At 40.5% G+C, this 27,277-nt stretch overlaps 1 protein-coding gene across 6 annotated transcripts in view; it reads right to left on the bottom strand.

Annotated features, from left to right (window-relative positions):
• Window positions 1-27,277, bottom strand: part of agap1.L (ArfGAP with GTPase domain, ankyrin repeat and PH domain 1 L homeolog) — a 257,570-nt gene that overhangs the window by 124,613 nt on the left and 105,680 nt on the right. For 2 of the 6 annotated variants that reach the window (XM_041575578.1, XM_018234255.2), the window contains exon 1: window positions 17,814-19,122. In XM_041575578.1, the coding sequence (XP_041431512.1) occupies window positions 17,814-18,903 (1,090 nt within the window). In that variant the 5' untranslated portion in view covers window positions 18,904-19,122. 6 annotated transcript variants of the gene reach the window in all.

A 27,277-nucleotide genomic window follows, 5' to 3' on the forward strand; every position in this document is an offset into this window, starting at 1 on the left:
GCTTCCCCCAGTCCATTGTGATTGACAGATATGGCTCTAAGAAAACACAAACTTAATTTAATCAGGAGCCAATTAACCTGCCTGACATTAAAGGGTCTGTTCTCAATGGGCCCTCTAATATAATATCTAATAGAAAACATATATATACAATTTTTATTGTTGCATTTTGTCCATTCCAGACAACCTTGCCCTTTATTTCTAAGATTCTGTTTTCACTGGCCAAAAGGTTATTTTTGACTATATTTAAAACTGACAGCCATTGCAGGTAAAATTGCTGTACCGTGTTAGCCAGTAAAAATGTTACAGTGCAACCCTTTTGAAATAAAAAAACATAAAAGTGGAATAAAGGTGATACCTTTATTGGCTAACTAATATAATCATAGCAAGCTTTCAGAACATTTTTGTTCCTTTAATCAGCTTGAAAAAGGAACTAAAATGTTCTGAAAGCTTGCTATGATTATATTAGTTATCCAATAAAGGTATCACCTTTATTCCACTTTTGTTATTTTTTTTTTTTATTTCAAAAGGTTTGCCCTGTAAACTGACAGTCACACATATTCTTCCCATAAGGTGTGACGCAAGCAGGCAGCACACTGAGCAGCGCGTGTCAGTACAGCTGGGATTGCTCTGCACACACAATGCATTCTTGGAATAGCTCTTTAGGTCTGGCACAGACAACAATCCTTCTCAGATAGAGGCAACCTGCATATTCACCTTCTAATAGGTCATCCTGGCTGAATACAAATCAAGGTACTGCCACAGTGCTTCTGGCACAGTATATTGGAATTCCCCTGCAATATTTTTTATTTTTTTTCTGTTGCTATCCATTTTTTGAAATGTCAAAAGCTATCATGTTGATTCAGGCAACCAAATGTCTGGAACATGGTACCACAAGGGAACATCACAAGACAAATTGCCACCCTTGTTTTGCATCATACCCAGAAGCTTTGGCCCTCATGCCAATTTACATGCTTCCAGTAAATAGACCTGCTATGAAATACTCCGCTTGGTGCTGTAAAGCCATTAGGAAAGACTCCAAAACAACTGTAACATTATGAAGCAGATATATCAAGGGTCGAATTTCAAATACATGTGAGTTTTTTTAAACTCCCTAAGGGCTGGGACACACTGGGCGATTTGGGGAGATTTAGTCGCCTGGCAACTAATCGCCGCGACTTTTCTCCCCGAATGCCTCCCCTCGCTCTGCGCCTGGCTAAAATGAAAAATCGCCTGCGCTAATCACACGCGGCGATTCGTTTTCCGAAGTCGCCCGAAGTTGCCTCACGAGGAAACTTCGGGCGACTTCGGAAAACGAATCGCCGCGTGTGATTAGCGCAGGCGATTTTTCATTTTAGCCAGGCGCAGAGCGAGGGGAGGCATTCGGGGAAGATTGGTCGTGGAAAGACGCGGCGATTAGTCGCCAGGCGACTAAATCTCCCCAAATCGCCCAGTGTGTCCCAGCCCTAAAATTCGAATGAATTCGAAATTCGACTTGGGGAAATTTATCAATAAAATTGAATATTCAAAACTCGAACAAATTTAAACAACCCGAAAACTCGAATCAGATTCGATCAAACTCAATTTGAGTTTTTCTCAGAAAACAACTTAAGTGTCAGAAAGGCTGCAAACATCTCCAAATTGATCCCTGGACCTTTCCCATTGACTTAAAGAGTAATTCAGCAGGTTTTAGGTGGCAAATATATATTTAATAAATCTCGAAATTCGAATTTGACAGTTTTGACCACATTTTTTTTTTTAGAAAATTAAAATTTTCATTTCGACCCTTAATTAATCTGCCCCTATATGTAGCTATCCATCACAAATCACAATAACTTGTCCAATATTATCAACGAATGACTTTACCTCTGGGCCATCTCCAACACCAAAATAATAATCATGAGAGCAAATGCCATCCCAGCTTATGGGTGGTACAGTAATGAAGTATGGAACTCTAAGGAGAACGACTACATTTTGGTGAATGTGTGTCTCACATGTGGAAAACATTTGCTTTGCTACAAGTGTCACAACAAAGCATTTGGCAGAGTTACTATCTTAGTGGCTGTATAAATGGAAGCTAAATTTGACATTACTAAGGCACAATACAACCTGTTGCCATTCAATCAGCCCTGTCAACATGAATGCTTTAAATTTTCATGGGAGCATGGAATAGGGTGGAGGGAAAATTGTTTGAGAACAATAAGGTGTAACTGTCAGTGACCAAAGTCAGTTGAATCCAATTTGCATTCGAATAGCTGATTCTGAGTTAATTTGCCCCTTAGGGCACCAAACAGCTACAGAGCTACATCTTTACAAGTGGTGTCTCCACTGAACATAAGTCTGACAAATTCTGCAATCTACCCTACCTGTCTTCAAAAGAAGCAAATTGATCCTAATTTCCCAGTTTCATCCGCAATAAAATTGCTGCCTCCTTAAAGGAGAAGGAAAGCTATGGAGGCATTTTATTGCCAATAGATTAGCTGCAATAGTGCAAGCTAGAATGCTATATTTATTCTGTAGAATGTTTTACCATACGTGAGTAAAAAGCTCTAGAAACTCTCTGTTTGTTTAGGATAGGAGCTGCAGTATTAACATGGTGTGACATCACTTCCTGCCTGAGTCTCTCCCTGCTCTGGGCTCAGATTACAGTAGAGAAGGGAGGGGTGGGGGGAGAGGAGCAAACTGAGCATGCTCTTGCCCAGGGCAATGAGGTTTAAGCTGAAGGCAGGAAGTCTGATACAGAAGCCCATGTGTACACAATAGAAGGAAAGAAATGCAGTGTTTCTTTTGACAGGGGACTTAGAGCAGCATTACTTTGGGGGTTTACTGGCATATTTAGATGGACCTTTCTGATAAGGCTTACTTAGTTTTAACCTTTCCTTCTCCTTTAAAGAGATACTGACACCAGAAATTAAACCATTCTTACATAGTATTGGCTTTGTTTGCTACTTATAATTTAGCCATAACGTATTTGCTCAAAGCTTTAACATTACCCATCTGACTCCCTGTGCTCGTCTATGAGGGGGCTGCCATATTTGTGCAGCAGAAGTCCGTTAGTATTAGAAACGCTAACCGACAGGCTGAGATGGGACAGTCAGGTTGGCAAAACAGCTAGGTTTAGGAACATCAGCTAAAAATTATTTACAAAAACAGACCTATAGGTAACGTTCAACATGACCTACTGGTAACTTTTTTGTACATTTTAAAATGTAGTTTTTTTAGCATCAGTATCACTTTAATATAACTTCTGTGTTGTCTATAATCTCATGTATATCGAGCAGCTGTAGTTAGCTAGACACAGCGGTATACCATGCGGTATACCATGAGCTGCATTGCTAAATAACAGATACAAATATCGGGCCATGCTTTCCAAATGAATTACACAGTCTATCTTGTTTATGAATACTACAAACCCCCTTCTGAAACCATATCACTCTTGCATTGTGCATAGCCACTATAATACATGTAACTCAAAAAGCAAATCTGGTTCAATGGTCGAAGAAGAAGGCTGACACGTGAATGGGGCTGAATCAATTGTAAAGAGGTCAAGAAAATCAGTCACTCATCACACATGCAAGAAACTGCGGGGCCAGTGCCTGCAAAACCACTAGCAATCACTGAGTTTATAGGAGAGAGGAAAAAAAATGTGAAAAAAAAATTTTCCTTTAGCTGCTGCCTGTCATTGACCAGGGATAATCTAATCTGGACTTTATAAACTTGGGGAAAGATATAGATTAATATTTAAAAATCATTATTGCATATTACTTATTAAGTACCATAAGCCAGGATCCAACCCAAAATGTATCACTGATTTTACACATTGTACCCTCAGAGGGATAGCTATGCCAGTAAATCATCATTGACCACTCAAATCTCACTCTACTTGTCCTACATGGGTACTGTAACTCAGATTTGGAACCACAGTCTTAGGGTTACTGAGACAACTGTGAGGAAGTCTATGCCTAGATCTGTCTGTTGTATTTTGCAGTCTTTAAAATGTAATGGCAGCTCACCTTTAAATTAACATTTGTATGGTGTAATCAGCAATATTTGAAGACAATCTGCAATTGGTCTACAAATTTTCTATGGTTTTTTAATTATTTAGCTTTTTGTTCAGCAGCTCTACAGTTTCTGGTTGCTGCTGTCCAGTATCCCCAAGCAACCAGGTAGTGGTTTGCGTGAGAAACAGATGCATTAGAGACGGTCTGAAAAGAAAGATAAGTACTGAAATAAAAAGAAAAAAAAATAACAATAAAACTGTAGCCTCCCAGAGGAATAGTCTTTTTGGCTGCTGCCAACAGTGAGCCTTATTTGAAAGAAAATAAGAGACACAAGTGGAACACAAATTAAAAAAAAATAATCCAAGACCAAATGAAACGTTGCTAGGAACAGGCCATTCTATGACATACATACAGTTAAATTAAAAGGGAACTACTACTTTTATTGTAGAAGCATTACTTCCAAACTGGAAAATCTTTGGGTCATGATGGAAAAAGCAAGGGTCTCAAGGTCATTAAAAAGTCATTCCTTATACAGTCATTACAAAGCGGAAATAAACCTCTTCTTAGGTACAAGTCAGTATTATTGTCTCTTTGTGGCTTTGTCTAAGGCATTTTGGTGTTTTTTTAAGGCCTCTAAATTTCAGTATGGGGCCGCGAAAAGGTTGGGAATTTCCTTCACATGCGGTATAAGCAAGAGTGTGGTATTCTGCTGCCAGAACATAAAATAAAAGTATAACAAGGTGTTTTTAGATTAGAACCAGACAAAAATGAGAATAACTGATGGAGAGAGAGGACCAGCAAGGTGTGCCTAGTAACAGATTGGTTATTCTGCTTTAAATTGTATTCATATAATTATTTAGCTGACGAAGCAAGATTTTTTTTAATAGAAAACAGAGCCAAACAACAATAATATATTTTATGACTATTTTCAAAAATAGACAGTTTAACTGTGGCAAACTGCCTTTACCCAACACCCACAAAAGGCGTATTGTAGCTTGAATTTACCATCTTTGCAATTTGCAATTTTGGGTGGGTGAAGTTGGCCATATAAGATCCGCTTGTTTGGTGAGGTCACCTAAAGAGTAGATCTTTCCCCCGGCATGCCCACCTTGAGGTGGGAAATATTGGGCAGATCTAATTGTTTTGCCTTCAGGCCAATAATCGGATCATAATTGCTGCCAGTGGTTGGACTGAGGATCGCAACAATGAGCAAGGGCAGATCTTGATCTGAAGGAACAATCAAACCTGCTCGATTGACATCTGATTAATATCGGTTGGGAGGGAAGATTGAGCACCACACATAGGCAGATAAGCTGTTGATTTGTTCTGAAGTGCCCAAATCACCAGCTTAAATTTGCCCGTGTGTGTGTGGCCACCTTTAGAAATTAGAAAATCAGCATGTCAGATGGGCAGATTCAATACTGTATTCCATGAGTTCTTGTATAGCTTGCGTGTGAATACCTGCTCTGCATTTGCCAACATTTCTGAATGTATTCATAGCTCATTGGTAAAGAAATGGACCTGCAGTGCAATAAAATAAATAGACATCATGCATCATACAATGCTTGGCAGATATATGCCCAAACACCCTATCTTATAATGTATACGGCAAATCTACTTGGAATTTAAGCTACTGAGACCTTACAACTCCTACAAGCAATAAATCAGCTTTGTGGTACAAGACCACAATCCCACAGTTGCTTTGAATTAGGGATGCACCGAATCCAGGATTTGGTTAGGGATTCGGTTAGGGCCTTTTTCAACAGGATTCTGATTTGGCCAAATCCTTCTGCCCAACAGAACAGAATCCGAATTTGCATATGCAAATTAGCGGCAGGAGGGAAATCGTGTATCACAAAACAAGGTAGTATTTTTTTTTCCCCTTCCCACCCCTAATTTGCATATGCAAATGAAAATTAGGATTCAGTTTGGTATTCGGACGTATCTTTTGCGAAGGATTCAGGGGTTCAGCCGATTCCAAAATAGTGGATTCGGTGCATCCCAACTTTGAATGGAACATTTGTGGTTCTCAATGACAGTCACTTTGTTGCCATCACTTCAGACATGCTTACATTTACAAGTGATACATACTTTGGCACATATTTTATATACAGTGTAAGTATGTTACTATAAACAGAATGGACACACAAGGGCCGTACCAAGTCTATTCCTTAAAGAAGCATAGCAATTCAAAGGGAAGAAGAAAATGTCGTGTACTGAACTCAACGGTAACTAAAAAACTAGTTGTTTTTTTCGTTGTATACCAACAAATTTTTTTTTAAATTTTTTTGATGTTACTGGTCCTTTAACATGAAATAAGAAACATTTTGTGGACTCAAATACTGAATCCTCCAAATACATTTGTAGTGATACCAAACTGCCTAAATTTTAAAATGTGATTGTGCTGGCAACAAAATGACCTGAAGGAATCAAATAATAAAAATTCAGGGGCCCATTACAATAAAATTCCAGGCTAAAATCATTGGGATTTTACTGGAACTGAACCTTTGAGATAAAATGCTGAATTGCATGATGAATTCTGGATTCCTTGCATCCCTAGACAGACTAACCAAGACTGGAAAACGATTCCATGTATCCACGACTACTTAAGCTGCATTTGTAGAGTACACATTTTATTTCACGGATATACACAGAGGGTACAAAGCAACTTCAGTGGTTCACTTACACTTCTATACAGCAGCGGTTGTACTATAGTATATAGTTAAGATCTGACAACATCTGAAATATGTAACAGCTACTCAAACCAAAGTTCTATCCATGATGCTGCCATCCTGCCTGTCTCCTCCTCTCTTCCATTCCCCTGGTGTCCTGCTCCGTATACCCCCCATATGGCCTCATTAGTACCCTGCTCTTGTAGACCCCCTTTAAAAAAAAAAATCCCAGACAGTCCATCAGTCTCTCTCCCTCCCCTTTTGTGCTCCCAGAGCTCCCTTTCTAACTAACTTAGTATTGTTGCTGGGAGAAATAGCTCAACAAATTATTTCAGAAATTTCAGCACTGAGTAATTCTAACAGGGTCTCTTTTTGTGCCACATATTGCATCATAAATTCCTGCATCCCCCCAGGCACCATAACTCTGCCTTCTGCATTTAACTTCTCCCCTGCTAAAGGCCCATACACAGTAGTGTGAGCAGTTTTTACATATGGCAGCCATCTCAGGCACCCAATGAGTTAAGTGGCGACACATGGTTTAGTCCATGTCACTTAGCATGTAATTAGAGGGGAAGTACAGATGTGAGCAAGTCACATAGAACAGCCCACTGAGTGAGAGACTTGTGCAAGTTACTGGCCTACATGGTACAGCACAGCACCAAGATACTGTGGAGGCTGGCACTGCCAGGGCTGGACCCTCGCTCTGTTTAGAAGAACTGCATGCTCAAGTATCTGATGATGTGTTTATGTTTCTGTAGAAAGGAAGCTCCAAAGCTGACCATGTCCAATCAGCTGTTACATTGAGATAACATGTACTTTTGTTTGGGAACAACATGTTTACAACTTTTCTGTGATTTAAATAAAAACCTTTTTTCCCTGTGGCATAAGACATGAAACTGAATATACTATATATATGAATATACAAAATATGCCACTGGCACAAGCACCTGATGGATCTACTGATTTTTGTAGTTGTATTGGTGCATTCCGTCACACATTTTGTTCTGCAGGCACAATAGTATAATTATTATTAAGGTTGGGAAAGGGGTCACTGACCCCATCTTAAACCAAATGCTCAGTATTGTTAATGCTACTTTTTATTACTCATCTTTCAATTCAGGCCCTCTGCTATTCATATTTTAGTCTCTTATTCAAATATGCATGGTTACTAGGGTAATTTGGACCAGAGCAACCAGATTGCTGAAAATGCAAACTGGACAGCTGCTGAAAAAAAGTAAATAACTCAAAAAACACAAGTAATAATAAATGAAAAATAACTGCAAATTATCTCAGAATATCACTCTCTACATCAGGGGTCCCCAACTTTTTTTTACCTGTGAGCCACATTCAAATGTAAAAAGAGTTGGGGAGCAACACAATCATGAAAAAGTCCCTTGGGGTGCCAAATAAGGGCTATTTGGTAACCCCCGTGTGGACTGGCAGCCTACAAGAGGCTCTACTTGGCACTATACTTAGTTTTTATGCAATTAAAACTAGCTTTCAAGCTTGGAATTAAAAAAAAAGCACCTGTTTTGAGGACCCTGAGAGCAACATCCAAGTGGTTGGAGAGCAACATGTTGCTCACAAGCTACTGGTTGGGGATCACTGCTCTAAATCATACTAAAATGTAACTCAAAGGTGAACAACCCCTTTAAAAAGCACCTTGTCTGGAGTCCTTCAGCACATTGATACTACTGTGTCAGCGCTGTACTATATAAATGTTTAAAAGGAACCAGGTAATGGAGCCCAATAAAACAAATGTAATAATAATCAGAGCCAATTTTACTGTAATAAACCCCATTAAGGAAGTTTCTATCTGAAAATCGCATTATGTGTGAAAACCAGATAAAACGAAACTGAGGTATTCCATGGCAAAATGATGCATAAAAAAAGCTCTTACACAAACTGAGATTTGTTGGCAAATTGGAATGCAATTTTTTTTTTTGGCATAATCTTCAGCCTAGCAGACAACACATATGGCTTGCTTCCAGCCAATAAATACAGGGCCATATGCATAAAAGTCAAGGCAGAGAAATGCTGGTGCAGCTACACTGCCATATTAATATTGTCACTCAACCATTCCTCTCGGGACTATGGAATTTGTTTCTTTTCCATGTATGGGTCAATCACATGCAAAAATTGATGGCGAATCTAGATCCTCCAGTCCAAAGACATACCGGTAAGTTAACATTTGCTTGATTAATTTGGCTAGAGAGTGAGTATGCATTTCTGTAGCAGAGTAAATAGAGTGCAAGCTCCACTGGACAGATACTGGTGCAAATGCTGAATGTTCTGTGAAACGCTACCTAATAAGTCAGGGCTGACACTGGCCAATACCCAAGGTGAGAAGAATTCCCTGCTGGCTCAGAGGGTAGTGTATGGAGCCTCTGTCAGACATGCAACAAATATTATCCGTATCCTCTGTATAAACAGTGGGTTAGGTTTCACAGACTGTGAGGGCAGGGGAAGGACAGTTGTCCTGTCTAAATTACTACCAAATACAATGAGGCCTGAACATTCAAAAAGGATGTTATATAGTGAAAAGGATCCTAAGCCTTTTCAGTTGAGGGCTGCAAGTAGGGTTGCCACCTGGCCGGTATTTTATGCTTGATACCAATGTTATTAATAGGAAAAATCGGCAAGAACATAGGAAGGCCGGTGTTTTTTTCCAGAAAAGGTGGCAAACCTAGCTGCAAGTGACCTTAATTCCAGTGCCCCAACAAGAAGCACATCTGCATACAAACACAGTGCTAACACCGCCCAATCTGGACTTTATCCCCAACGCCCCCAGGATCAGCCCCATCTCTCAGCAAATACAACTTCAAACCAGAGTACACCAACAGAGGTCAAAGTGGCTAATCTCTCTAAATTTCAATCACTGAAGCAGCAGCCTTTTAACCTTTCGAGTACCGAGGAAGTATGCAAAGCTCTGTAAATAATATCTGCTCTCTCCAAGAAAGCGCAGGATGGTGCTGCAGTTTTTTCCGGTATTCAAACCTTGCCAAATACATTACATATTTCATACGTTGTGGAATTTGCTGAAGACAGAGATTTGGGGCATGGACTTGACAGCATATAAATTAGATCATAGCGAGCAGAAATAAAAAGCAAGATATTACATGCTTTTGTATGTTTGACAAGAGCAAGAATATTACTTGCATTGATACTTTTTATCACCAGACCAAAACCTCCTAAGCAGCAAAGGAATATATACAAAGACACTGCATGCAAAAAGGTGTAAAAAGTGGTGTACTGGGATCCGTTATCTGGAACCCCCACCCCAGAAAGTTCTGAAGTTTGGAATGTCCATCTCCTCTAGACTCAATTTTATCCAAATAATTTAAATTTTTCAAAATGATTTCTTTATTCTCTGTAATAATAAAACAGTACCTTGTACTTGATCCAAACTAAGATATAATGAATCCTTATTGGAAGCAAAACCAGCCATATTGGATTTATTTATTGTTTACCTGATTTTCTAGTAGACTTAAAAGATCCAAATTATGGAAAGATTTGTTATCCGGAAAACCGGTCCCGAGCATTCTGGATAACAGGTCCCATACCTGTCCAATAAATGGTGCCGTTATGAAGCTCTGTTCTTGTCCTTATATTTGAATTAACGCCATGCACATATTTTAAACACTTGTATAAAAAAGACCTAAAGTCTGTGGTTTGTGCAGGAGGGGGAGTTAATGACAAGACCAATATGTGCTGAAATATGTCACTACTCTTAAATTTAATTTTGAGAAATGCCAGTGAGTCAAAAAGAGCAAATTTAAGTAAACACAAGTGAACCTAATCATTCTAAGTGCTATAAAAGTTCAGCCTGCAGCTGCTTGTAGCATAACAAAAGAGAGTATTGTTATATAGTGTATATAGTGAACATACATAAAAGCGTGTCACTGCACGCAAACAGCCAGTGAGTTGTTCTCCAGTCATGTTGTGTGACATTGCTGTGACAGGTATGTGGAAGGGCAGCACTCAACCCATACTGAACAAACACCAACTAACTTTAAAGGGAAAATTGCAGCCGTCAGCTCACCATCTGTCACACAACAACTTCCACAAACTGCAACTGCAATACTGAAAAAAGTTCCTTCTTTGAATATGAGCACATAGCACTCTTAATTCACCCAAGTGTACATAAATGTTTCCACATTTGAGATTTATGCCGTTACCCAGAAAGCTTTGGGAAGCTATTTTCTTCTTCTGCACATTTGCATGTTCAAGAACAAGATCTTAACCTGTATAATTGTGAGTGTGCAAGTGTGTGACCAAGAAGCCTGTATTTAGGTTTTTTTAAGTGTTCCTTTAATTTAAAAGTAGGACTGTGCAAACAGCCTTCACCTAGATAGCAATATCTAATGGGCAGGGCACCTTGGCAATTAATTTATATTTGTTGTATAGCTTATTTCTTTTGTGCAGGTTCTAAAACAATTTAAGTGATTGCACAGGTTGTTCACAGTGGGGCAAAAATAGTCGCCCAAAGTTGCCTCTCGAGGGCAGTTCAGGGATTGTCGCCCCGAAGAAGAGGAGAATTGTTGCTGGGGCAACTAATCTCCCTGAATCTGCTTGTGTGGCCAGACCCATAAAGCAGCAAGCAAAGTGCAGCAAAAGGAAGGAATACCGGAGAAACAAAGTGGTGCCCCCAGAGCGGGGAGACAGATAAATAGTCTGGAGCCACAGGCAGACAGGAAGGAGATGTAGAAATGTGTGAACACAGGGGATATGGTCATAGAATAATACCCACAGTGAGGCAAAAGGGAGTGCATACCGGGGTAAAAGGGTAGAACAATATGGACAATGTAACAGAAAGGGAATATATAGACTGGCATGTACAGAAGGACAGAAGGCTGAATGCACAGTTGTATAGCAGGACCATGGACATATGGAGCAAAAGGGTGGTAAGGAGTTTGCCAGTAAAGCCACACAAGGAACTGCTGAGCATTTTAGCAGCTGCATCTTTCTCGAGTGGGCAAAACTGCAGCCCACAATTGCCTTGCATATAAAGCTGGAAACATTTAGCTGTTGCTATTCACAGAGCTTTCCAATGATAAGTGGGAATAAACCTTTGTCATGCACGCAAAACACTCATGTGGCAGTGCAAATGTTTTTAGGAGGGAGAGCATTTTGCTTGAGGGTGAGGTAAAGAGTGAATGTGATCTGTAAGAGATGTAGAAGAGTTATTACAGGGTCCTTCTCGCAATAAACTGTAATAGGCCAGTGCTGTGTTCTGATGGCATTCCTTAAAACTACAAGTATAAAAATAGACAAATTGATGTACATTGTAACTACTATAAAATAATGTCAGTGCCTTATTTATGATTTTGTTTTCCAAGAGTCTGTGGAAGGAGCTACAGGGCCCAGCAAATGTTTGTTTAGAGCACAAAGGCCTGCACAAGCTGCCTGCATCACTCAGACTCCCATGATTATATCAACAATCACATGTGGTTTGGATTTCATCTTCCTGCGAGAGGAGATCAGGGTAACACGGACAATGCATTCCTGCTCCATCACTAGTCACCAGAAAAGAGAGGCAAACAAAAACAACACATATTGGCCCTCATGTACCCGAGTCTGTGTTCGCTAAACATGCAAGCAGCCTCAAGGGCCATCCACAAGAACAGCACAGCTGCACATACCCTACACATACCCTCCTTAATTTTCTGCTGTGCCAGGCAAGCAACTGATATGCAGTGAGACTGGCACCTCAGAGCATGAGAACACTGAAAAGCACTATGTTCATAGAGATGAGCATTGATTCCACCAGGTATCCAGTTCCCCTTCTCCTGAATTACCCACCAGGTTGCCATATTATTTCAAGTTCAAGAGTTGATCAGTTTTCCAGGAAAATGGAAGCAATGCCTTTACATTCTGCATCAGCCAGCCCCGGGAGTGACTAATACGCGTATCACAGATCAATCTGACACTATTTGTCACTGATCAATAAAAAAAGCAAATATCCAGACTGCACACGGGTTAAACTGTGTTTATGTATTAGTCTTGCCTTTTTATCATCAGGTACTGCCACAACAAAATATGCTAGCTAAATCAACTTGAGGTACAGGTATGGGACACATTATCTGGAAACCCTATCCAGAAAGCTGCACAATGGTGGGGTGCTCTACCTGGTTGATGATCACTTGTTGGAAGTGTTGGGTGCTTTTCCGGAAGACCCTTCCCTTGCACAGGGTCATGGACACATGTAATGAAAAATCCAGAAGCACACCAATAAATTGCTTAGTGAAATCTGTGTTTTATTAAGCCCATGTGTATCCACAAAAAGGGCAACGTTTCAGGCCCCTCCGGCCCTTTATAAAACACCGATTCCACTAAGCAATTTATTGCTGTGCTTCTGGATTTTTCATTACAATTGTCCAGAAAGCTGTGAATTATGGAAAGGCTGTCTCCCATAGACTCATTTTTATCTAAATAATTCAAATTTAAAAAATGATTACTTTTTCTCTGTAGTAATAAAACAGTACCTTTTACTTGATCCAAACCAAGACATAATTAATCCTTATTGGAAGCAAAGCCAGCCTATTGGGTTGATTTAATGTTCACATGATTTTCTAGTAGACTTAAGCTATGAAGACCCAAATTATGGAAAGACCTGTTATCCAGAAAACCCCAGGTCCTCAGCATTCTGGATAACAGATCCCATACCTGTACTTATAAAACCTTGACAGTGGGCTGAGGATCTCTTAAAGTGGCCATACACTATAAGGTTAGCTTGTTTGGCGAGGTTGCCAACCAAAGGAAATGGGTGCCGAGGGACGAGGACCGTCCTCGATCACCAAAAAAAAAAAACCTGCCAGATCTATATCTGTCCGATTTTTGGCCTGATATTGATCAGGGAGACCTGTCGGAACGCCACCTACACGGGCAGATAAGCTGCCAAATTGAACTAAAAGATAGATATCGGCATCTTTTATCCTCCCATATGGCAGACGAACATCACAAACTATATGCAAAAGAGAGAAAAGGAACTGTCAAAAAAAGCCTAAGGGTAGGTGTCGCCTTCCATTGCTTTCAGCTATCCAGCTAAATGGAGTAATTACAGTGATTAGCTCACCTTTGTACCTTGTAGAGCCATAGCACATGGCCAGGATGTAAAACGATAAAACAGAATTTGAATTTCTCAACAGCTGTAAGTTGTCTTCAGCATCTTTGCTTCAGTAATAAGTAATAAATACTTTGTTTTTTTTACTTTTACACTATACGTTAAGGTGACAATGACATGTAAATAATACAGGAACCATGCCAACATTATCGAAAACACAGCCTACACTCTTAGGGGCCAACTCTGGCCTAAATGTTCTAGGGCAAGTCTAAAGTCAATACACCCAAACCAGTCTCATCTCCCTGGAAAAAAAAGTGTTAAGAAACATTGCCTTAGACATCTATCATGGGGTGTAGAGGTGACAACTGTGCCAACTCTGTTAAAAGCTGGATATTAGAAACCTATTAATTAGTCACCGCTCTACAGATCACAGGTGGTCCAGGAGGGCCCTGTGGGTTTCTAATAGGAAATCTGAAATCTCTAGTCTAGACAAACCGACACTTGGCTCTATACACAAAAGCTAGGATGAAACTGGTAAAACTGGAAATTGGGACATCCTCAGTGCATCTTACAAAATGGCAATCCCAATGTCCTTAAAGAAGGGCTGGGACCTGTACATAATTGTAGTCCAACAACAACTGGAAACTGCAGGATATAGAAATAAATTAATCAAAACAGAAATAAGCCACTTTAAATATACATAAAACTATGACCCTATAGGATTATAACAAGAAAGTGAGATATGTCCTTAGGAGAGTGTGGGAAATGGAAAATCTTTTATGTATGGTAAATTAAACCTTCAGGGGTTAAAGACGAAATACACACGCACATACCTTTCAACTCAACAACAGTGGAACACAATTCTTAGAAAATGTGGCCTATACTGTATGTTAATGTGTTGGATGCAACATTTAAGCCCACATTCAATTCCCTATGATGCCACTATGTGAAGTGAGAACCTTTCGCTTTTTTTTTTTTAATCACGCAGGAGTTTACATTCTCTGCTTATCAGTTGGGAGGTTGCACTGTGTCCAGAAAAGAAATATTTACTTTCCCTTGCAAAGTGATTAGTAGGATTTACACAATCATCCAACATTCCATGTATTACTCCAACACCATTGATGCTATGGTAATCAGATTACAAAGTCTTTCCAGGCCGGCAAAGTGCTTCTAGGAGGTGCAGTCACCATCACTCAGATTCCTGCAATGTTAATTCCTCATCGCCCCTGCAGCTGAACCCTACTGCTACTATGAAACAACAAATGCACAAATGCTCTTAATTATGGCCCATGCTTCCTGAACCACATTGCTCTGCTCTAAATAGCATTTTAAAACCTTGCTCAAAACAAAGCCTTAATTATGAGAAGTTTATGCTTATTATGGAATCTTCAACCACGAAAAAGAATGCTTACCATATCTGCACAAAGAGAGAAAAAGAGAGAAGCAATAGAGAGAGGAAAGGAGAGAAAAGGAAGGAAGGAAGCCACCTACTGGCATGTAACTACCCCTTTATAGGCACTTTGGTTTCTATGGATGTAACCCAAGCTAAGAAACACAGAACTGATGTCCCTATAAAATGGCTATTGCCTGTATATGAACAGCAAATGAGTGTGACATGTATTTTAAGGTACAATCCTGTAGCTTGTACACGTGTTTGACAAAGTAGCAAAAATGACCCAGTGACCCAAATTACAACTAGACAACAATCCCTTTAGCCTGAGGGTTTAATGGGAATGGGAGCACATACGGCATTCAGTTCACCCACTCTGCATTACAAACTTCCACAGAAAGGATTGTGGATTATCCACGCTTGGAGTAAATTATATAACTTTTAAGAAATCGGATTATTCTGAACCAGACAAGTTTTTTTTTTTTAGTAACCAAAGGCTACTGAGATGTAGCCAGCTCACAACTAAAAGCTAAACCATTAGAAAAACATATAAGGTCACAAATACTTTTCCTTCCGAAAATGTATGGATATCAGTCATGGGCCCCCCTGCACTACACGGATACTAGAAGATACACCACAGACCCAGCTGGCTGAACACTTCCTTATGAGAAACTAATGTAGAACGTTTAACTGGCCAAGCCACATACATTTTTGTAATGTAAATAAAGTGTTTGTTTGCTATTATACCCACTTTGATTCTCATATACAATGATAATTTCTCATATACAATGATATATTAGAAAATAAATACAATTTTATGCTATTCAATCTCATATAAAAGCCACCTAGGAGCAAAAACCACCCTCACCTTAACAAACACCAATCTAGACAATCTATACTGCAGTCTTTATAAAGGGTTGGGTCCATAAATATACCGAATTCCTAATCCATGACCATCCCTTAATAATAGGACCTTTTCAATTCAGCAACAAAGCAAGGAGATACAGGTCCTCCTATTATAAGACAGGACATATCTGGACCTAGTGTCATAGTACTAAAACCAACATGTCATGTTGCAGAACACCAGGCAAGCTGCTAGTTAGTCACATGCACCAGACTATAATTATACATGCTAAAATTCTATTAGTGAATATAGATCTTCATAGATTCTAATTTTTGCTCATTGATACCAATAATGCACAGTTTGGAAGCCTATGGGTGTGACCAAAAAAAAGACCCCCATGCAGTTTAGAGTGGGTCTCCCTGGCCCCTGTTAGTATTGCAGATTATATCCTACAATAGAACACAGTTACTAAAACAAGCCTCATAGCTGGTTCTAAACCAATTTCTGGGTCACAAAGCGGATTCCAAAGTTACGTTGGGTCCCCTGAGAGAAAGGGTAAGAACACTGCTATACTGGAAAATATTACACCAACATCAAAGAATGTTCTATTAAAATGAATACAACCATATTCTGACAACTTCTCTGAATCTTCTTAAAGGAGAAAGAAACTCAAACTCACCGAGGGTGGAAACGGATTTACTTTCTACCCTGGATAGGCATTCTTCTTCTATAGAAAACACACACCTTCTTGCTGGCACATATACAGTAAACTACAAAAAATTAGAACATCCCACAGTGAATTTCGGTTTTCTTCCCTTAAACTTATTCTTTCATGGAGAGACCTAGAATTATTGCACTTTTAGTGACCATGTTTAATTTCCAACTGTTACTCAAGGACTGTTAGCATCAAAGTTTACACCAAGTTCACCATGTGGGAGTTGGTGGATGCTGGGAGTTGTAGTCTACACTATCTGGCAAGTCAGTGATCACAAACCCTCCCTGCTGCTCTATATAATGTTAAAGATTTTAAATATGATAACCTGCAAATGACAGACAGTTTTGCCTATATTAGTGGCCATGCAATGCTGGCTGTTCTCTGATTATCTGAGGTTAAGTTAGAACATAATTGTATTCTAGTTACACAGACCTGGATAATGCTGTACAAGTAAAGGGTATCTTTAGACACTCCAAAACCTGACTGGCTAAGAAATATGGATTTTTACCTCAGCGTAAGAAAATGCCATTCTAAGAAACTTTGCAATATACCTGTACAGTCATTTTACATTTCCAATGGTTTTAAAGTTATTTGTAAATGTAATTGCTGTTGAAAGTAGCATTCCTCTTTCTGAGCTATTGGATCAGACTCTAGAAGTTATTCAGTGACTCTATGACTCTAGTTATTCGGCTAATAGCAGGCCTGAAAATGTATAATTAATGGGTATTCAAAACTTTCTTAGAATGATGGTTTCTTTAAGTGGGGTTTTACTAAGTGAATAAAGCATACTACTGGACAACTGAGCAGCTGGTCAAAATATAATCTGGATCCTAACTTCCAATATCCACTTAACTATAAAAGAGAGTTTTAAATGACAGAAACAAGTCGGATACATTACTGGGTCCAGTGGAACAACATCATGTCAGTTCCAGATGCACAGAGGGACCCAGTTACCTGGAAATGTCCATCTGTCCATCACTACCTATCTACACCATTGTTTTGTGGTCTGAACTGATGATGATTTTGTTACCAAATGGATTGGAATGGACATGTGTGTACAGCTTCAGAGCTAAAAGAAAAAACACATCAGTTCCACTGCCAAACAAATGGTCAAAGAAAAAAAAAAGGCACCTTTATAGGGAGATCCATTAACACTCTCTGTGCTGGACTGAATGTTATCTGTTGCCGTTCTTTTTAAACTGCTAAAGTATCCTCTAGATCTGGAATGACCAGTCCTGGGTGACTGGCCTCCAGGGTAAGCAAATGAAGCTGGAGAGCCGTCCTTCCTGGAGAAGATTCCACTGAAGAACCTGAGCAGTTTCCTCTCCTGGCCTTTCCTGTCCAACTCCAGTTGCTCAGATAGCTTGTGGAGGTCACTGTTATCCAGGGTCCTGTTCTTGCTCTTGCTCCTCTCCCATCTCTCAAGGTCTGTGAGGGGGTCACTTTTGTTCAGCACTTCCCCCACGTCGAGGGTATTCCTCTTTTCCGCTGTGTTAGGGTCAGTGGCAGAAACGTGCATTTGCTCCCTGACTTCTGCCTGATGCTGAGTGAGGCAGCTGGAGCTGCTATGGTGCTTCTCTCTGGTCAGGCTCCTAATCCTCAGCTCTCCATTCCAGTGGCGAAAGCTGAAGCTTCTCCTCAGGAGACTGGGGTGTCTCTTCTCAGAAAGCCCCTCTGGCCCAGCTTTAGCCCAGTCCTCAGATATGACTGGTTTTAAAGGTGTCTGGGAAGAGGTGCCCCTATCAGGGGACTTTGTGCTATTGTAATCCAAGGGCTTTTGGCATGGCTCTTCCTTAGGAACCTCTTGTGGGCTCTTAGCACTGTGGTTGGCCCTGGGAGCCCTTTCAATTGTATGACAGCTTCCTGGTATCTCCACCACAGGGGAGACTCTGTCCTTAGCACAGCTGTCCCAGGGCTCTCCACATCCAGCTGACTGGTCCCCAGGAGAACCTCCAATCTTGCCCAGCTTCCTCAGAGAGGATGACTTGCTCACCCTCAGCCTGCCCAGTTCCAGCTGCCCGGTACTGCGGGTCCTGAAGTTCCTGAGGCCAGTCTGTATGGAGAAGCTATCCAGCTCCTCTCCCTCCTCCTCTGGACACCTCTCCAGCCGACCCTCCGCCAGCAGCTCCTTCTTCACCAGGGTCAGGGAGATGCGGTACACGGTCTTTCTCTGGGGGGTTCCTCGTTCCATTGGAGGCGGAGCGGGGTCAAGCAGGTACATGGCTGAAAAAAAGAATGGAAAGCGCCCCTCACGGCGGGGGCAATAGGACGGGAGAAAGGTGAATGAGAGCGACCTAGCCCCTCCCCCCGGCTCTCCTCTCCCTCCGCTGCCGGGTGCACCCCACGAGCAGAGCCGGGGAGAGATTCGCCGACACAGGCATGGAGAGAGCGGGACAGCAGCGAGCAGAGCCCGCAGGAAACTGACACAGAGAGAGGGGCAGAGAGTCGGAGTGTGGAGAGGGAGGGGTGAGGGGGAAAGGAGGAGGAGCCTGGCAGGGAGAAAGAGAACATTTACATCCAGTAATGGAGAGGCACAGTCCACAGAAAAAGGGATGAATAGAAGCTAGGGCAAGGCGATTGCAAGCTCCTGGCGCTAATACGCACAGAGCACAGTTTAAGAAGCAGAGTTCAGAACGACTGATGTGATACACGGCGACAACAGATGCAGCAGCACAAACGCCATGAAGCAATATACAGCCTGTGGCTCTCTGACTGTGCAATAAAAAACTATCATTCCTGTCAGGGTTTCTCTGGTTGCCCTGAAGCAGCACAGCAATACTAGACTTCCCCTAAAATTTATTCCCAAATTCTATATTGAGTGTATGGCAGAGTGAGAAGGGCCTGGCACCAGACAGCACTGAGTACACTAACCACACTGCAGGTATCTTGTTCTGCATAGTCTGACAGCAAGGAATAGGCTCTGGCCCAGTATTCTCCTTCCCAGTATTCTCCGTCCCCCCAAACCCATGCCACACTCTCCATTCTACTGCCAACTGCTCCTGTCTGCCCCTTGTCACGCACTGTCGTTCCCTGGCATCGTGGGCGCTTGTCTGAAAGCAGCACTTTAATCTGCACAGAATTCAGCTCATTGCAATATGTCCATGAAATGTGTCGGCATGGCAGCCTGTCATCTCAGCAGGGAACGCTGGATATAATCCCTGCACTGCAGGAAAAGCAATAAATGCAAAACAGACATATTGAGGCAAAAGCAAACCTACCAATTATTATTATTACTACTACTACTACTACAGTAGTATCTGCAGTAGATGCAAAGCAGAAAGATCAGATAACACAAGGGTTTCTTTACAAGCCAAATACACATTTGTGCAGTAACCATAGCAACCAATCATACATTTACTTTCATTATGATAATGCTACTGTCACATGGGGTGATAACTATGTCAGGTTTAAAAGATTCTTAGTATTACAGGGGTCCACCCTAAACAGTATTTGGTTTCCTTTTCAGATCATGACCTATTAGTTAAGATCATGGTTACAATCAGAATATACTTTGTTTATTATTCTTTATGTTTATAGAATGGACACCTTTACGCAGTGCTTTACTGTTCCCTATTCACATAAGGAATCACTTAGCTCATGCGTTTAAGTACGCTCAAACTAGCATCTCAAACAAACAGCAAATGCATGTAATAAAGCCTGTACAAGCTCTATAAGTGTGTGTTTGTGTGTGCTGGGCACAAGCAAGAGTGAGTGCAAGGCACAGAGCACTATCTATTTAGCCGCAGGCCTAAAAACCGAGCAGAGCTGCAAGAGTTAAATAATGAGTTAAGCTCTATACGCTATGAGCTGCCATTATAAATTAGCTGCCAATGTACCCATTACAGCAGGTCTGCAAGGACTGAATTTACAAACTGCACCTGAGCCCTGTCCTTCCCCATCCCCTGCATTTCTAAACAGCTCCTCATGGGAACAGCCATCTCACAGTTCTCCCTCCATAGAGACAACATCAATCCAATAAACATGTTGTCATGGAGAAGCATAATTTTTTACAGACCTTCCTATTGGACGGGCACTGTCCATTTTAAGTCAGCGTCACCAAAACAATATGTAGATCACCATTATTCACTAGAATCCAATATTATAACATATCATAAATCCAACCAGTTAACTGCTCCATAGAATAGGACAAACAAGCAAAGAGACTATGCTCAAACAGATTAAGGAAGGAACTCATGTTTATGGATTCAAAGGTGCACAGTGTTAAAGGGTGAATAATGTCTTAAACATACAGATACAGTATGGGGTCCCTTATCCGAAAACCTCCCATCGAGTAGATTTTAATTAAATCATTCTAATTTTTAAAAAGTATTCCCTTTTTTCTGTAATAATAAAACAGTACCTTATGCTTGATAGTAAATTAGTTACACAAATCCATATTGGTGGCAAAACAATCCTATTAGTTTTTTCTATTGCTTAACCGTTATTTAGTAGAGAAGACTGAATAGAAAATTGACTGGAACTGACCCACTGGGTTTTCTGCAGAAGCTATTATTATCACCATGTATTTATAAAGCGTCAACATATTCTGCAGCGCTGTACAATAGAACTGTGTATACAATCAAAAATATAGACAGGGCTGTATTTATATATAGGCCCCTGGTGACGGAGCTGAGGGGATGAGGGGCCAAGGAAGAATGAATATGTTGCGTAATGTCAACGCGCACGAGGCGTGACGTCAGCCTAGGGCGCCATCGGACCTAAATACAACCCTGAATATAGATTACATACAAAAATACACAAATGACCAATAACTGATAGAAAATGGTAAAGTGGGCCCTGCTCAATAGAGTTTACAATCTAAAAGTTGTTTTGGGTTAATGGAATTTCAAAAAACATTCCTAGCTTTTTAGGAAAAATATAATGCAAGGAATATGTTATTTATTGGAATCACACACAACTGCCTCTACTTATCTGTATACACATAATTGAGTGTGATGGTAACAGGCTCTATTTTTATGACAGCAAGCTGTTGATATTGGAGACTAAAGACAATGCCTCAACTGAAGCAATCAGTTTGGAAGCTTCCACTCCATGTTAGGGCTCTTAATCGCCGAACGCAGGTTGGGACGCAGCATGTTGCATTATTCCTGCGTTCAACGCTTACACGCATCTGTGTGAGTACAGCCACATTGAAAAGAATTCATTGCATCTACTCCTGCACTCACCTGCGGCTGAACGAATAAAACCGGAATGCAGGGGAGCGCAGGTAAAAACGCTCGTCTGTAAGAGCCCTTAATAAAGTAAGCTGTGCTCTCATACTTGTTTTCTCTCTTTTTCCCAGTATACCCCACTTGTACAGTGAATAGAGCTTACATGACTTTTACTTTTTCCCTACTGTTTTAATCATGAAACATGTATGTTTTTTGTTAATTCTTGAACTAAACAGGACAAACAGGGACACTGAAGCTACTCCATGTTTGGTCCTTGTAAGGTAGATAATTAGATTACTCGTAAACAACCCTACCCTTCTCCCCTGGTACAGAGAGTACAGCACTCTCGTGAATCCAGTCACACCCATATCAAGGCTCTCTCTCATTTCTGGGTAAAACCATTTTTAACACTTGAATTCTCTTGGTCTCTCTATCTCTGTCCTTGGACCCCCTAGTCTTCTCATTATGTACTACAACTCATCATCTCTTTTGCCATCTAGTGACATCTTTGTGCTGAGGGCACTCAAATGTCTTCCTACTGTCCAGATATTTTCAATGCTAAGATATCTTAAGTGCCAATTGCCTATACACTGTAATTTTTTTTGAACAATCGCTCAGTTTTTAAAACTTAACACAGACAGAACAGCCTCATCATATTTATACACACACATACCCTATCCCCATTATTCTATATTGATTCTAGTACACAGGTCCATACCTTGGAGGATGATCTTTCAATTCTCGCATACAATCCCACATAAAACTTTGCTACTTACAGCTGAAAGATTATACCCCACTTTTTGACATTAGCTCACTTATTTGGGTTTTCCAGAAATAAAAATGAAATGTATTTTTTTTTATTATAAGAAGTACCTGCTTCCACAAAAAGGAAACCATCAGAGTTCACCTGTGCTCGTGGGGACCATTTCCCTGTCCCCCATCCAATCCATCCCTCGCCTTGTTTCCATTTACAGTGATGGTTTCTGGGAGTTGAAGTCCCTCCAGAGAAACTGTGCACCATCATTATGGAAAGCATAAGGGGCTGTTTTTATTCCTGCAGAAGAATTCCACTGATTGCAAATAAGTAGCACAACCTGGTTGGAAGGGGGTAGGATTATACAGAGGTCCAATTATACTGTGTAAGAGTATAGAACTGAAAAAAACAAGTTATCAGAAATAATACCATTTACAGATAAACAATATTGATTTGATCCAATGTAGCTGGACATGTACAGTTGCATTTTGTTTTCCAGAAGGCAAGGGGAAGTAATTTTCCCTTCACTTACTTCCTGTTATTGGTGCTGTCACTTGAATAGCAAGACAGCAGGAAGTAAAAAGGCAGGAGTACACTTTCATAACAAAACAAAGGACAGTAATAATTTGCATATATACACATGATTGTATGGAATATAGTAAAATTGTTTATGTTTAGTTGGCCTTAATATTTTCTTGCCACCCATCACAATCATGGTGCAGGTAATCTGTAACCCCATAACCCAAGCCTGCTGGAAACATTATTTAACAATAATTGAATCAAGTTGTATCAAGCTACCACAATTCTGTTCAATATAAAAATGACAGAGAACTCTCATGCATAAAACAAAAGTATGTCACTGTCACTGTAACTTTTTGCAACATATTCAGAACCCTTTATTAGTGTGAACTTGCGGCTCTCCAGATTTTCACACCCCTGTATAACTCAAAGTGGATCTATTATAACTTTATTTTGTATTTGTGTTTTGTCTTCATCAATTAAACACAGACTAATGTACAATTTGTGATTTTCATTGCCAGTTATGGAATCAAAACACAGGATTGTGTCAGGTCATTTTCCATAAGCAAGTGACCTTTGGCCTGTAACTGTTACCTTCTATGAGCAACCGAAGTGGCAGTAGACAGTAATGGTGGCCATACACCGGCAGATAAAGCTGCCGATATCGGTCGTTTGGACCAATTTGACAGCTTATCTGCCCATGTATGGGGGCTTCCAACGGGTCTTCCCTATCGATATCTGGCCACGATATCGACCGGGAAGGTCAGAGCCCCTTGGCGTATCGTAATTCGATCGTTCGGCCATACGGCTGAATGTTCGAATTACCCCCGATATAGCCCTGCCGTTAATGGCATATCGGGGAAAGATCCGCTCATTTGGCGATGTCGCCAAACGAGCAAATCTTTGAGTCTATGGCCAGCTTTACTCTCAGAGCTTGTATTCAGCCTTGGAGTGGACAGTGGCTACATATAAAAATGCAAACACACCATGAACATAATCTACAACAACCTCTTTATGTATGGGGGTGTGTGTATGTGGACATGGGGTGCCCATTTTAGGGACTACAGTTTTTAGCATGTTCTTACTACTATCATATCACAATGATACACCCATCATGTCTGACATTTAGCATTATTTACTTAACATATTACATCTGCTGAGTGTGCACTGTCTTGTCTTGTACCTGCACTATTTTTGCACTTGCACTTTTTGTCTGTTGTTCGGTACATCTATGTTGTGTGTAGCACCATGATCCTAGAGGAACTTGTTTCGCTTCACTGTGTACAGTACAAACGTATACTGGATGAAATGACAAAACCCACTCTTGACTCTTGACTCTTTTATAATAGCACTAAAGCTCCCTGCAACTACCTGAAAATTATGAAATATTGAACTGTTAAAAACTGTCGCTGTAGTGAACAGAACTCCCTCTTTGCCTGTCATCAGTCTGAATACTGTAGAACACAAATTGACCTGTCTGATGCAAATGGAGACAGACATCTGCACCAAAATGATTAAGGGAGAATTTAGCACATTTAGGTCCGTCTTCACTGCTCCATGTGGAGTCAGTCGGGTGCTAATCCATATGGCAAATATGAGCCATAGGTTTTAGGACAAATGTCTGATTTAGGTACTTTAAGCAACACCTTTTAAGTAGCCCAACAATGTGGCATTACAGTGCCCAAACAGCCCAGACTATTAATGCAATTGTTAATATGTTTTTTCAGGCAAATATCGACTGACAAGCACTGGAACAAGGCTGAATTCAGTACAAGGTTTTACCTTGCTAATAAAGAAACCATTGAGTTAGAGCAAAATATCCCAAGAATCACTGTTATTATTTTACAAAATGTTGTTGAGGATCTTGGGGGCGAAAACAAAACTGATTTTAGAACCAGTACTGTGCAGCAGGAGTTAGGTTTTATTTATACTCCTCCATGGCCAATAATACATATACTCCTATGGATAAAGGTACAATGGTGAGTTTGCAGTAGGAAGCACCAGGAGTCACTAAACTGCCAACTGAGAAGGTATTCGATCACACAGACATGTACAAGGCTGATTAAATGCAAGTTCAAACTAGAAGAATCCACCCGTGACACCATTTGATGCGCACTTTTCCCAGCATGTCCAACAGCTCACGGGAACAGCAGCAGGTCTCAGCACAAACTCGATAAACAAGATTCTTGCATCTGATGCAGAAAGCTCCAGGGTTTATAGAGTTTTACATTTTTCTATGGAGATATTCACGAACATGCTAACTCTGTACCAGCCGGTCTGTTTGGGGGTTATCTATAAATTCTCTCGTGTGTCTTCCATCAATTTCCATCATGATATCACATCAGCTACTACATTCCCTTCATAAAGGGGCCGCCCTCACGCTACAGGCTGCCGTCAGGCCTCAGACTAAATCACGCGCAGATACAAAAGTATCTGGAATTTTTGTTACTAACAGGGAAACAAATAAACCCTCCCTCCAGAAAAACTGGTTTCTCGTATAATAAAAATGTACTATGGGGGTACATAAAAGTGGGGTTCCACTGTAATATCCATACAGTGGAACCCCACTTTTATGTACCCCCATAGTACATTTTCTCCCCACAGTCCAGCACATGTAAGTCTTAGCTTTCTTTCCCACAAATTTCAGTTTTCCAGGATTTTTCTGTTTTTTTTGCAGTCCCCAGGAAAATGTAAAAGCGGGATTCCACTGTAATTCTCAGCAACTTTCCAATATCTATTAAACATGTATTTTTTGATGTATTAGCAACTCAAAGCAGTGGTTTATTTTGCATCCCTTTTGTTCTCTGCATTCACTCCTAGTTCTCTGTCTTGAAACAATGTAGCAGAAGTCAGTCTTCCTGTGGCATGTGCTACATTGTTTGCTGCTCAGTACCAGTAGTGCAGATAATCTTTCATTCTGCAAAAACTGTATTTGGATGAAAATTAGAGATGTGCAGGTCAACAAAAAATTGACCCTTATCTGACCCTAACCCATCTGATTCCAATCCGGACCCAACCCATACCCGTCTGGCACTTCTATTTATGGGCCCTCAACTGACCTGCCCATCTCTGAGGGGCTGGCCCGCACATCACTAGAGAAGATTCCTTTAAATGGCAAAGGCTAATTCGCTAAAGGATGCCAAAATGTTATACTCTGGCCCCAGAAAAAAACAAAATAGACACGGCACCATCTTTTGACACTACCAGCCTGGAATACAGCTGTGTTCTTTTTGCACTGCAACTAGCAATCACACAGCATTTAAAGTATCAGGGTAGAACAATTTAAAAAAAAAAAAAAAAAAAAATTAAAAAAGGAAAAGGAGAAAACAAGAAGCAAAACTGCTTAGTTTACTACTATCTACAACATACTTGCAAAGGTCAACTTACACTTTACACCTATGGCAAACTTCCTGTGTGCAGAGCAGTAATCAAAAGTTGACCCAGATGCCATTTATACAAAGCAACTGAGGCCAGGATATCTGGGTGATGTTATGCAAATAAAATGCTGTTTGCCAACTTTTTGCTTCCATCGTGGATTACATGAATGTCTTTTCTGCATATAATACAATGAGTAATGAGATGTTTTAGTGAAGGGATGGGCAGCGTTTTACACTCTATATAGGGTTAACCTGCAGAAAACTTTATTTATCTACTCTTTCAGTATCTGGTATGTCCTTATTCAGAATAACCCTGCACTCATATTAAAAGTCTAATTACACTGTCTTACAGGATGTTGCTCAGTGCTGTGAAATATCTACATTATGCTGGCAAGACTATGAGAAGAACCAGAAGATTTGTGATTGCAAATGCTAAATCTTGCAATGGCATACTATGTCCTATCACATCCCTTTGACCATTAGACCATGGTCTGCTGGCTTCTTTCCAATAGATTATTACACAGTAACCAGCAGCTTAGTTATGATGAAAGCTGTCCAAACATGTTTGTTTTCTACAAATGTACATGTATGGTGGCACGCCAATGCCTCCTGATATAAATATAATATTGATATTATTGGTCAGATCAGGTTAGGAACTTCATCTCCTGATGCACCATGATGTTGACCAGTTTATGGAGCACTGGCAGATGAGGAAGTAAAGAGGAGCTGCAGCGCCTCTTCACTTCCTGTTCTCATTGTTCGTGCATGACCGAT

This window comes from Xenopus laevis, chromosome 9_10L (genome assembly GCF_017654675.1).
Source record: "Xenopus laevis strain J_2021 chromosome 9_10L, Xenopus_laevis_v10.1, whole genome shotgun sequence".
NCBI lineage: Eukaryota > Metazoa > Chordata > Amphibia > Anura > Pipidae > Xenopus > Xenopus laevis.